The following is a 13,417-nucleotide window of genomic DNA, read 5'->3' as shown; positions in this document are numbered from 1 at the left end:
TACCTGGATATGGGGGCAGGGAGCAGGGAGTGGCTTCCAAAGCCTCTGGAGAGTTTTCAAGCCTAAGGCTCTGAGCATAGAGTTAGTTTAAAAGGCAATTTTGAAATTTGTATCTTGCCTTTGAATTTCTCTTGAATATGTCTTGTGGTCAACTCGTGTGTGGCTTGAGCTGGACCAGAGCAAAACAAGGACTAGTGAAGCAGCTTAGAAAGTCCTAGGTTTTGAGGAAAACACACACGCTATCTTTGTTGAGAAAAAGACTCCTGCACAGAGCTAACTATCTACATTTATGTGTATTTCCCACTGCCCCAGAGACCCCATTATGCAACAGGTCATTACTGTTTGTTTGAAGTCTTATATTTTAAGAATCCAAATCCATTTATACAAAGCTTTGTAAAACCCAGGATTTATCTGTGTAAAGAAGTTCAGTAACAGATGCTCATGGCCAGAGCTGCTGGCACAGAGCATAGTCCTCCTCAAAGCTAGGTCATCTGCAGGCTCTGACAGCTTGGGTGGCAAAGTAACACTGGCTTCTGTTTTTCTTTACCCCCAGTGTCTGTTGGCAGAAGCAGTCAGTCCTGGACACTGCGCAGCATCTCCTTTATCCCCAAAATGAGAAACAGGCAAGTAGAGCAGTTTATGGTATATATATGTGTCCTTTGTGCCCCTGTGATGAATGAAACTTGCCAAATTGTTTGAATTTTAGTAGAAAATTTCAATTTGTATGAGACAGAGGTGGTGCCTCATGACAGCCCCAAGCCTTGGCTTATATTGAGAGCCCAGCACATGGTGGAAGGTGGGACCAAAACCCTGTCAAACTGCCTTCCACATTACACCAGTGGCACTACTTTGAATCAAAATATTTTGAGACTTTGATACAGATTCAACATTTTCTGTAGATGTCAGTTACTTTTTATGAAGAATCAACACTTAGTAAGATATCTGTGATACTTGTCAAAAATAAGTGACAGGAAATGTACATTCAGCCCGACTGCCAAGCTGGCACGTGTCCTGTGTTCGGAAAGTTATGTTTCAGAAGCCCAAGTCCAAATGGAAGACGAGAAATTAAGCCATTAGCCATTCCTGGGATGGGCTAGCTGAATATTTTCTCAGTAGCTCATCCCAAGAAAGGAAACACTAAGCTCCAGGTTTTTAAAGACATGTGGGCACCTAATGGGAATAAACTGCACAAACACCTTTAAAACTCTGGCTGTTATCATCAAAGTTTAGTACAAAACAAACAAGATGTTTGGATACAGGAGGCAGTGCCTGAAGAGTTAGAACTACGAGGTGTAAAAGAATTGGGGAGAATGAGAAACAGTAGCAAGTGAACAAGCCTTTCCTGTGGATCCCTTTTGCTTCCCAGGAAACCCCAGCAGGAGAGTGAGATGTGTTTTTAACCTCATATATCAGAGCTGCTGCCTTCAGTACCAGTGCTCTAAGGATTGATCCTTAAAAGACACAGAGCCCCTCTTGGAAGTCTGTGTTCCTGCTTTTAACGCAGGCAAAACTACCCCAAACTTCCCAAAAGTCATACAGCTGCTGTTTTCAGCAGCTTTCCCTAAGGCACAGTAAAATTCTCCCTGGGTGTAGCTGGGATTGTACGCGCTGCAGTGCTTGGGAAGGTCTGCCTGCACAGCTCTGCGATAGCTGCAAGGCTGTCATAGCACAGCGCTTACTGCTGCCAGGGTGCCAGGCTGTTGCCAAGTAATGTGACAGGGCAGCAAGTCCAGGCTGTCTTCTGATTTGCTTTGAAAAGGACATTACATACCTCTGGCTGACATAAAATCCCTTCTGCTTCACGGCTATGGGGAATCAGCCTATCAAAGAGGCTTATAGTACTTTCTGTGATAGATAAGAGAAAAAGCAAATATGCTCAGCCCTTCTTCCCTGCTTCTGGCAGCGTGGGCCACTGAATCAAATCCCTCTGGCGCTGGTGGGAGCAGGGGCTACTCACAGCAGTTCAGAGTTTAGACCACGGGTCTAGTCCTGGGACAGTGGTGGGTGCAGCACTTCTCATTGTGGGTTACAAGAAGCACAACGGCACGTAATGTTTATTTTCAAATGGGCCTTTTGCTCCAAAGTTCAGAGTAGGTTCAGAAAGCAGAGAGCAAGATCTGAGGAGCAAGCTCACCACGGAAAGACTGTACCCTCAAAGGATGTCCCTAGGAACGATGTTTGATCCTCTGATCTTTTGCTAATGAGTTTATGAAATGTCAGCCAGGCTTTCCAGGTCAAAGCTAATGAGCAACAACATGATATCAGGCAAAGTTCAGGAGGGTTAAATGAACATGGATTTCAAATCCTCATGCTCTGCTCAGAGCTGCAGCGTTTACTGGTGGAGTCGAGCCATGGAAGTGAAAAGGAATTTCATACTTGCTCCCTGTGTGATTTGGGACTAGGCAATAGGATGAGAAATCAGTTTTCCAGACGTGGACTATTTCAGTTCTGACATCTGTGTCTGGGCTAGTTGTCTTGCCTCCTTCTGCAGTCACTGAGAGAAGCAAGCATATTTATAGCACTTTTCACCTGCCCTATTTGAAACATCTGCCTTAGGAGCAGATGAATTCATGCTTTGGAAGTTCCTTATTCTCAGGCAGTGACCCTGCAGGTGCCTGCTCCCCATGCAGGCTTCTCTTGGGCACACGCAGAGCAGCTCACATCTGGAAGTGATAGAGTCACATTTTGTTGGTGCCACCGCTAAGGGGCTGTTGAACTTCCAGAGGGCCTCTGTGAGGCGGTCCCAGATGTCCCTGCACCTGGTCCATACCCAGGCTGGAACCTCCCCAGCGATAAGAGAGCTGTCAGGGAGTGCTGCACTCAGCCTCACGACTGGGATGTCCTGCGGCTGAATGGTTTCTCCTCGCATGCAGCTCTGCACCGTGGCTGGGATGAGATCGTGAGGCTGGGGTGGCCGTCCCTCAGTGACGGTGCAGTACGTCATTGACCTGCCACATGAGCGGGTCAGAGCAGGGAGACGGCACGGTCTCTGCACAGCCGTTCCTCAGTAAAAGCCCATGGATATGCAGCTGAACCTCCACTGGCAGGCAGCGCTAATCCCCCCACTCTGCCCGGAGCCCTCCCTGCAGAGACAGCTGAAACCTGGGTCTGGAGCAGAGCGACACAGGGAAAACACATCCCAGCCACTCTTGGCATGATCCTTAGCCCCTCAGCAGCAGGCAGAAGGGCTGGAGACCTATGAGAGAGACCTAAAAACCTATGAGGAGAAGCAGAGTGCTGGCAGGAGGAGGGCCCCAAGGGCTGTGTGGGGTAGACTGTCAGCACAGCATGTATAATGCTTTAGAGGAACATGGTGTTCACTAGCAGAGTCAGAATTACAGACTGGTCCTGAAGCCCTTGGCACCAAGCTGGCCTCCCCATCTCTGAAGGAGCCACGCCAATAGAGCTGCACAGGAGTGAGGTTTGGGAAGGAGAGGCAGAGCAGCCAGGGGAGGGAGTTAGATTTCCCGCTCGGCACTCTGCATGTTGTTGGTTTTCTTCATTTCCTTGAAAATGTGAATCTTGAGAACGGCCAAACAATGGTTACAACTAGCAGACGTTTCCCTGCTGTGGGACACTCATAGCCACCTCTGTGCTGGGATTAATTCAACCTGGTAAATGTCCTCACTATGCTGCCTGCCTGCAGCACGCATGAGAAACCTACATCTGAAAAGAAGTTTCTTTGCGATGCAGAGAAATCGCAGCTCTCCCCCAACACCTTCCTTCTTTTCTCCCCAGGCCGAAGAGCTGCTCTGTTGCCTTTTTGACTCCCTGACATCTGAGAGCATCCACCGAATTGAATCCCAGGATTGCTAACCAAGATGGTCAAGGCCTCCAAGCAGCCCATGGGTGGATGCCACTGTGGGTATCTGTGCAGACGGACACACAGGGGACTCCCAGCCTCTAAGAGCACTGATATTTGTTTGTCATTAAAACATAAAGTCTGAAGTATGGTATTAGCATCAGTAAGATAAATGAGAGTGGTGGGAGGAAGGATCAGTGCCCAAGAACAAATCTTTCTGAATCGTAGCCGTGGTTTCTAGTGGAGTGCATTCAGAGACAATCTGCTTGCGTTCATGGAGCAAGGTTTGGAGCATTCCTCGGGCTGGGAAAAACTCAGGAAGTGAAGTAAATAGGGGCAGGGGTTCACTGCTGTCTTTCCCTCAGGTGCTTGGGGACTCTGTCTTCCCCAGGCCCCAAAGACGTTATGGAGAGACTCCATTTTCTGCTGCTACTATGTTCTTTGAACCAAAGACAAAACCACAGTAAATATAATGGAAATAGTCTGAGGGAAGGTTGGATCCCTGGAGCGTCCAGTACCCCAGGTAGAGCTGTTGAATAAGATTAAAAGCTGGACAGCTTAACGTTCACTTGCCTCTGCTCCGGCAGCCCTGTTAGCCCTGTCTCTGCCCAGCGCCAGCTCACTGCCCTCCCATGGGCACACAACCCTGCCTCTTGTTCCTCCTTCTACAGCAGCCGCTGATCCTAGTGCAATTCCTCCTTGGCTGAGTCCTTTCTATGAGCTCTCTGGCAGATAATCTGGCATTAACACGGAGGTCCTCAGTCTTCCTGGGACCCACTGCGCAAATTCAGCTCCTTTGGGGAAGACTCTTCTCAGCCCAGGAGGCCTCATGTCCCTGTGTGCCCTGCTATGGCAAAGACTTAGGCATGCGCGTGCATCCAGTTCCAGACATCACAGGCGTGGCAAGAACAGTCTCTGTGCATTCTCCAAGTGGTATTAAGGCAGAGCAGCGCGCAGCTGGCTGGCCAGCCCACCTCTGGGTGCTGCTGGCAGGGTGAACCCCCTCTGTGCACAGCCTTTCCTTCCGTGAGAGCCTGGCATGAGTCCTCCTCCTCCCCAGGCATTGGCTCGCACAAACTGTGAGAATTCAACACCTCTCAGATCTCTGTCCCCTTTCAGACCAGGCTGAAAGTGTCCAGTAAGTCCAAAAGCTGTCAGAGGTCTGGCCCTGCAAGCTCTGCTTCCTCAGCTGGTAATAGTCCTGCCTTGGTCTCTCCCCTTCTCTAACCTACCTTGAAACAGCAAAAAGATTGTCACGGTCAGCTGGGTGAACGGGGGACACGGACAGGGGACCTGCCCTGACCTCGCACAGCAGTTACGTGTCAGAACTTGGAAGTACCCTCCAAAACTCTGCTCCCCAGCACTGTTCTGCCCGGACAGGCTGTTTGGGCTTTATGGTGGGACCGAACATCTCCTGAAGAGAAGCTCCAGAAACACGCGTGCCACGAGGGAAGCAGGCAGCTGCGCCGGTCCCCCGGGAGGATGGGGTCCCGGGAGTCAGCGTGATGGAAAAGCCTGCTCTGCTCCTGCAGCTAAGTAGGCCATTTCCTGCACTCAGGCGCATTTCTGTCATGCTTGTAAGCCATGTACGGCTTTGAAACAAATGAAAATTAAAAGGATCCACCCCCAGCACTTGGGGAATTTGATCTGAAAAAGGAGCGTGTCGGAATAAAACACAGCCAGATAGCAGCTGAAACACAAGGCCTGCAGAGCTACGTGCAGGAAAGGGGCACGGGAGGCCAGCAGCAGCCCTACACCCAGCCAGCGTAGCGGCACGCGGGCCAGCAGCGCCGTGTCCAACTCGCCTGAGCCCCTGGATCTGTGAAAAACGGGATCACAGGGAGCTGGACATCAGGAGCTGATGCTCTGGTGACTGGCAGCAGTCAGCCTGGGGAGGTGACCTCCCGTTTGGACACCCCTGGCCGGGTCCGTGCTTGCCAGCAGGCAGGAGCTCTCCAAGCTTCGCAGCAGGAGTTGAGACTACGACTCTTAATTCGCCACGTAATAAACGAGGGCCTAGCACAAAAGGCACCACATCCCCTGCCAGACAGCCCCGCTGCTGAGGCTTGTTCTTTGTGAGTCGCCATCCACCAACACCCAAAGACCCGTGCCTCAGTTTCCCATGCGTGAAATAGAGGTAACAGCTCCGCCGCGTCCCCTGGGCACACCAGCAACATCATAAAAATGGGGCAGCACCCAGATATTTTTGAGCGGGAGGCTGCTGCAGTGTCTTCGATTCCTATTTTAAAGGCCAGCTAATTAGGCTCGGTGTAACAAACTAGCACGCCCTGCACAGAGCAGGGGAAAGAATCATCCTCTGATATTTCCAAAATGCCAGGATTCCATAAATAACCTTGCCAGCCTTTCCTCCCAGAGCACCCCACTCCTCTCCGGAGAGCTGACAACCAGGAGCACCATGGACCCGGCAGAAATCAATCCCATCGCCCCGCTGCCAGCTCCAGCTCTGTCAAAGGGAGCTGCAGCTCACACGCTGTTTTTCCCTGCAAACTGCCACAAGGCAGCCAGGATTAGCTAATCAGAGCTGAGGAGCAAATTAATGATTGCTAGAACTAGGAGAAAGGCAGATTTGATCTGAGATTGCCAGTTTTGCAGCTGGCTCCTACTTGCAAACAATTCATTTAGATTATGAAAGCAAGAAATTGAGTACAAAACCCCCTAGATTGTTTGCTTCCTAGAGAAAGAAAAGAAAAGAAATGGAATTTAGATTAAAAATTATGCAGAATAGTATTAATTCCCCACCCTCTTGTGCTTCTCCTCTTGCTGGAAAACCAGAGCTAATCAGAATTTAGCATTGTTCTGCTGCCAGTGTCAGAGCTGCCTCAATGGAGGAGAGATAAAATACAGTAGGTGGCATTTTGTGTTAACTCCTTAGGGTCCTGCGATAAGAAAGATGGGAGCGCGGCGCCCGGTGCCGGTCTCCCGTTTTCCCGGCGTGCTCCGGCCCAGTCATCACCTCCCTTCAATAGGCAAGGGCCTCGGGGTGCGGAGCAGCTCCTCATCCCGCGCAGAGCTCATTGCTGCGCCCCAGCACCGTCAGGTGCGGGCACGTTGTGTTTGTTTGCCGCGCGGAGAGCTCGGTAGCTCTCACACCAGCCCTTCGCTCCGCCTTAGAGCAAATTTGTGTCCCGAGGGATGCAGAGGTGCTGGGTGCTCTTCCCTATCGCAGGCTCAGGCAGTGGAGAGCCGCGCTCACGTCGTAGCTTTCTAGCTCACTGTGTTCCCCTTTGTGCCAAGGACAGATTTAACTAATTCTCAATTAGGCCTAGAAATCGCTACCTGGCTGCCACCAGCGGGACACCGATACCAAGCCGGCTGAGCGGAGGAGGGCCGTAACGGTTCCCTTATCACCACTAAGCAAGGCGCGCGCACGTGACCCTGCGATTCACAGGTGGAGTAGCAAAACTGGCAGCTGATCCGCTCTCCCGCTCCGCTCTGCCGGGGAGCTGCAGGAGCGGCTCGTCCCCGGTGAGCACGCACCGGCTCTGCCCTCCTCCAGGCATCCCTGGGTCAGGGCCGGCGTCCAGCCGCTGCCGGTAGAGGTGGGTGACATCTCCCTGCTGACCCTCTTTCAGCCACCGGTGCAGACTCAGCAGCTGCTCGGAGGTTTTGCGGTCTGGCCAGCCTGACTCTTCCACCCCCCGTCCCCGAATTAAAATGACAAGGAAAACCCCAAAATAAAAGTAATCACCTCGGAGCAAAACTTGGGGGTGTTTCACTTTGATCTCCCCTATCAACCTACCTTCTGCTGTATTAAGCAGATTTGAAAACATGTGACACCTGGAATTGAAACAACCCCCTAACACCGACACGGGGATTTGATTTGGGCCGCAATAGTTCTTTTTCTTTTTTATTTTCTTCCTTAACATTTACATTCACCCAAAAATCCTGTTTCTGCTCCAGCCCTATGCACATGAGCCCTGCCGAGCACCGGGGATGTCTCACATCACCGCTCAGACCTGCCGGCCTGAAAATCGCCGCGCAGCAAACGGGATTTACTGCCCTCCCCCGTGAACTGCATAGGCATGGCCTAGAAATTGGGCGCCGATTTTCATCTCCGGAGGCCCACGGCTGGTTCGGGAAGCAGGAGGAGCTGACGGACCTGCTGGAGCTGTCGCCGGATCGAACATCCTCACCGGGCTGGATGGTGTTGGTCCGCACAGATCCCACGCTCACAAATATTTGCCTCGCTCCAGCTGGCATAGCCGAGGGCCTCCACCGTTGGATTTCCAGGTGTCTCTGCAGCTAGAGGGCTTGCTGAGCCACCGCACGAGAGGCCTGGCCGTGCCGGAGAGCTGAAATGCTTTTGGGCGTTAGCGAGGCCAGCGGCCAGGACGCGGGTATGGCAGGGGTGGCGGGTGGCTGGTCCCCGCCGGGGGAAGCAGGTGCCTCCCCATCGTCTCCCTGGGGTGGGATTAGGACCCGGGCTCTAGTCCCAGCTCTGTCCCGTCGGGCGGGCAGTGGGCCCTCTCCGTTCCTTGATCTCCATCTTCCCGGGGCACCATCTCCCAGGCCCGTCGCAGCAGGAGCCGCTGATTAATTGGTACTTGGCAATTCCCCATCGACGGGGGCTGGAGGAGGACAACGGGCAGTTTGTCTGCAAGGCTGCAAGCTTTGATAAAGCAGGGCCGGGGGTGACTCAGACGCGGGTAATTAAACTGGTTGGAACAGCGGATGGCTCAGGCAGAAGCACCAGCCCGGTGCACGAGGAGCCCTTTGAACTGCTCTAACTGGGTCGTGCAGGAGACCGGTGCCTGCAGCGCCTTGCGCGGGTTCACCTGGCCCCGGCGCGGCCGCGACCCAGCGGCAGCACCGCTCCCCGTCCCAAAGAGCGGACGGGTTTGCTCCGTTAAAGCGGGGCAGAGGCTCTGCCTGGAGAGTTTCGCACGGGGCGGGGTTAAGCTGGGGGCTGCTGGGGCTTGCAAGTGCTCCTGGGGAGCTCAGCGGAGGGGCTGTAGGGTAGGTGGGGTGGTTGGTTGGTCGGTCGGTTGGTCAGTCGGTCGGTCGGTCGGTCTGTCTGTCTGTGTCCATCCATCCATCCAGGCCAGGCCCAGGTCCTGCAGGACCGGCCGGGCCTCGGCTGAGAGACCCACCGCCGGCCGGCGATTGCCCCGGGGCGCGGCTGGCCCGGGGGGCGGGGACTCCTGACCAATCCCCCGCTGCCCTGCTGTCTCTGGCCAATCCCAGATCTCCCCTCTCCTGCCCTGGCCAATCACGTGCAGCTGCTGCCGCCGGGAGGGGTATGTAAGCCCTCGGGTGGGCCGGGGGGCTCGTGCCGGTGGGGCTCTGCTGGGCTCCGGGGTCCTGGCCCTGCCCTGGGGCTGCGCCCGGCTGCCCGGATGGGTCTGGGGGTTACCTCTCGTACTGACCCCCTGCGGTCCTCCCACTTGAAGACCTGTGCGATGTTTGCCATTCTCCAGCCGTCAGGACCCTCCTGAGATCTTTGTGAGCTTTCAAAGGTTATTTTGAAGATGAAGGCTCTTGTCTCCAGCGAGATCGCCACGTTGCCACAGCTGATTGGGATCCTCAGGTGGCTCCAGTGGACCTGCTTGTGACCAGTTTGCCCAAGACCTTCCTCCACTGCGGGTGATGCTCCGTGTTTGCTGCCTCTGGACTGAAGCCACCCTGTGCACTGTGGCAGACCCTGTTATGGGTAACATAACCCTGTTACGCTGCTAGTGCTGATCTAACAGAGGAGATCTCAGTGCTGCGGTGTCCTGGCTGACCTGTCTGGGGCTGCAATCTGGGAGACTTCCTCAGCTGACCTAGAGAGGGAAGGGGGGAGCAGGGCAGGGCGGAATGGATGTCCCTGCCCCTCTGCCTCAGCTGAACGTTAGCCCTCAGCTGGCAGCCGCTGCTTGGGGCCCGGAGAATGCATTTAGCTCGTGCTACACAGCTGCAGGCACCCGCATGGCTGTGAAGCTCTTACTGCGAGGCAGCTGCGTTTCCATGCTCTGAGCAGTGACTTTGGGTGTGGGATTCATCCTTTCCAGTGCTCTGGCAGAAGATCCTGAGCTGTTGGTGGCTGTGCACCGAGATGCTGATACCTTCTCAAAGCAGCCTGGCCAGTGAATGTCTACCTGAGAGCCATGGAGCAGCTGTTCAGACCTGCAGATCTGGTCTGCAGTGGACTAGGCTCACCCCATGGTAGAGCAGAGAACGCTTTGCCATGAACAAGTGGCTCCCAAGAATGGCTGTGGGTCGTCTCCAGTCGAAAGCTGGGTAATGACTCGGAGCTGGATACTTCACGCTGCAGGGAGCTCGCTGTAAGACTAATGTGACTGTTGTGCTGGTTCCAGTCTCTGACCCCGTGCCTGTCCTTCCACAAGATCCAGCCTCCCTCGGGAAGCCTGGAAGCCAGCCAAGACGATGTTCAGTTCCTGATCCTGCAAGCAGACAGAGAAGCCTGGTCTGCTTCAACCGGCTAGAGCTGATGCCAACCAAAGTGCCGCTGGGTCCTGCGGAGCTGCTCCTCTCCCCCAAAGGGAGATACCCAAACGCAGGGACCCGAACATAACTGAACGGTGGTGCTATGAAGCAAATTAAAGACCACCAAGAAGCTCCTGACCACTAAACTACCACTGTCTTCTGGATATCTGCTGCTGAACTTTTCAAACAATCATAGACTGTATTCTGATGCCCAGCCTCCAGAGTCTCTCAGCCAGCGTGTCTGACAGCCTCCAAATATTGAAGTCCACCTGGACTTGAAGCCAAGCAAGCGTCCCAAAGGCATCTTCTGGGTCAGCCAGTCAGTCCTGCCACGTACAAGTGATCCTGGCCAGCCTCAGCAAGCAATGCCCGTGAGGGTGGATGTGACTGAGGAGCTCCGCAGAGCAGGACACCACGGTGCCCCATCCGGAGCAGGCAAGGATTTGAAACTAGACCTTGGTCCTTGGGACGGGGTCCTTGCAGTGCTCTTCAAACCAGGCCGGAGAAGGGCCAGTCCCTCCAGTGGCTGCAGATCTGCCACGAGCTGGAGCGAGTCCAGCAGAGGCAGAGGGAGCCGGACCTCTGTCAGTCTGGAGAAGAGGAGGTTGAGGGAGGGGGATCTAAATCGCTGTCTGGGACGATCCAGTGCTGGGAGCAGAGAAGACGGGGAGGTGCAAAGCAGAGGGATGAAGCGGTGGGTGGGTGCGGGCTTCCGCAGGAGCCAGCGTAAATAGCACCTTACGCTCAGCCGTGGGCTTGGGGTGCTGCCCCTGGCACCCCGAGCTGGCAGCTGGGCCTGAGGGCAGGGGTGCTGCCTCTGCCCGCGCCAGCATCCTGAGCCGTGTCCGGGCGAGGCGGTGGTGGGGATGGCGGAGATCTCCTGTCCTTGCCGAGGCTGGGATGCTGCGGTTGCCATGACAACGTGGGAGGCCTGCGGAGCCGGAGCCCGTAACCCAACTGTTCGGGTGGCGGGGGGTTGTGTAAGGCTGGGTGTGCTCCCTATCGCTTCCCCTGGGCCCTGGCGCCTCACCGTACCCCAAAATTGTGATCAAAAAGCTGACAAACCCACCCATTTTTCAGCAAAAAGACCCTGGTGAAAAACACTGGGTTTCTCACAGGAAGAAACACCTTTGGGTGAAAAAATGTGTCCAAACCCGTTGCAGGGAGCGCGCAGCCAAGCCGGAGATGCCGGCGGCCTCCTGCCTTCCTCTGCCCCGTGCCAAAATCCTCCCGGCTGGCTGAGGCTGGAGCAAAGGCAGTTGGCACCGGGCAGGGTTTGGCCCAAAGCCATTCCCTGTGGGATGCTCGTGGGGCTGTTTCCACCGAGCAGGGACCTGCCCGGGAGATGGGCTGCGGAGGGATGGGGAGGGATGGGGATGGAGGCGCAGCCAGCTCCGCTCTCCCTTTGTCCGAAGGTGGCTGGATCTGCCACACAAGGTCACCTCTCCCTTCTGCCACCAGCTGTGGCCCTGCTGAACCATCCCACGTGGCGCGGGGCTGGATTTTTCTCCACCTCAGGACGGCTTTTGCTGCCTGACTCCGGCAGCTTGTCCCCACAGGGGCCCTCTCAGGCCATCAGGCTTTGACTGACATCTGTCTGTCATCTCCCTGGCAGCTGGTAAACGCAGACAGGGGAGGGGCCCTGCGGAAAGGACAGGCAGGGGATGAGCCCGAGCTGCATCCCCTCCGTAGGCGGCTCTGCAGCTGCCGGAAAGGGCATCAGGATGCCCTTGTGCGTCCTAAAGCAGACCCCGTTGTCGGCAGCATCCCTGAGCGTCGGCTCGTGCTCTTGCTCGGGTGGCTCATTTTGCGCGGCGGCCTCAAGCTCGTCCGATTTTGCTCAGGCGCTGGGTAGCACATGAGTCACATTTCGTTCCAACGCCCATCTCAGCTTGGTGCCGTCGCTATTTTTGGAAACTCTTTGAAAGCGGATCAGCCCTAAGAAGCGCATTTAATGAATACTCTCGCCACACCGGGCTCGCGTCCCCCTGACGTCTCCGTGCGGCGGCTTGTGAAGCCCCCGGCAGGCCCGACCCCCCCCTCCTTTTTTCCCCCGCGCTCCCCTCCCGGCTCGGGGTGCACGGGACGCCTGCAGTGGGCCTCAGCCTGCAGCCCCTCCTGAATCATCGGGGAGCTGAAGCGGCGTCTTGGTGGCAAAATATTTCCTTTTAAAGGGGTTGTTTGGGGTTGGGTTTTTTTTTTTGGCGATGCCGGCTTGGCATTGATCGTTTGTGCTCCAAACGAGCGGATCATTCACAGTTATTTTTACTCTCAGCCTCCAGTATTTTAGCTGGGGCTGCAGTGGCTCACTTAGCATCTCTAAGCAAAAACGGACAAAATTCAGCTCCAGAAATTGAGGGCTGGATGAAATTAGAGGCGGGCAGGCTTCGCCGAGTGTCACGGCCAGGACCCCCTGGCCTTCCCAGCTCGGGAAGGATCTGGTTTTACCGGACGCCGGTGGGGCTGGCCCTGCCGCACCCATCCTGCGTCCAGCACCCACGCCGTTTTCACACCTGCCACCCCGTGCCTCTTCCCTCCGGCCTCGCGTCCGGCTCAAGGACCTGTACAAATCTATTAGTTATTTTCTTTCAGGGCAGCGCCTGCGCCGCTCATCCATCGCTCGGGGACTGCCCAAGGTCAGCAGCCGCGGCACCGGGGCGGCCGCCTTCCCAGCCAAACCCGGGAGCAAACTCGGAGGGGACGCGGGCAGGCGATGGCTTTGCCGAGCCGCTGCTTTTGCCACATTTTTGGGTCTGAAGGTTTCACCTGGAGACAAGCAGCCCCCGCCCTCCCGGCGCTGACGGGCTCTCAGCATCCCCGACCTTGCTGGGATAAAATTAGCCATTTCACTTTGAATTAAAGACAGTTCAGCTGAAAGCAACCCGAGTGGTGCATTTCAAAGACGTCAAATGGCAGCGTTTCCTTTTTTGTCTGCCATCGGGGAGGGGAGGGTCCTTCCAGCCAGCGCCTGGTGACAATGACATTGATTTCCTAGACCTTTTGGCGTGGCCAAATCTGTATTTTTAGCTGGGGGAAGAAAAAAAAAAAAAAAAATTTTGAATCGCGTGTCGAAGAAATGCTTTCCCTGCCCTGATGAGAAGGGAAAGGAGATGAAAGCCTTCGCTGCTGAAGTCGGCAGCCGAAGAGGGCTCGCTGCCTGCTGCTCTC

At 55.1% G+C, this 13,417-nt stretch overlaps 1 protein-coding gene across 1 annotated transcript in view; it reads left to right on the top strand.

Annotated features, from left to right (window-relative positions):
- Nucleotides 1-10,248, top strand: part of CUNH16orf71 (chromosome unknown C16orf71 homolog) — a 98,431-nt gene extending 88,183 nt beyond the window's left edge. Inside the window, exons 12-13 of the mRNA XM_019471573.1 lie at nt 554-623; nt 10,120-10,248. Coding sequence (XP_019327118.1) covers nt 554-623; nt 10,120-10,248 — 199 coding nt within the window. The remainder of the gene's footprint in view (nt 1-553; nt 624-10,119) is intronic.
- The last annotated feature ends 3,169 nt before the right edge of the window (nt 10,249-13,417 follow it).

The sequence above is a fragment of the Aptenodytes forsteri genome, unplaced genomic scaffold (genome assembly GCF_000699145.1).
Source record: "Aptenodytes forsteri isolate BGI_AS27 unplaced genomic scaffold, ASM69914v1 Scaffold26, whole genome shotgun sequence".
Lineage (NCBI taxonomy): Eukaryota > Metazoa > Chordata > Aves > Sphenisciformes > Spheniscidae > Aptenodytes > Aptenodytes forsteri.
The sequence above is the reverse complement of the archived record's forward strand: the minus strand, read 5'-3'. Positions and strand labels throughout refer to the sequence as shown.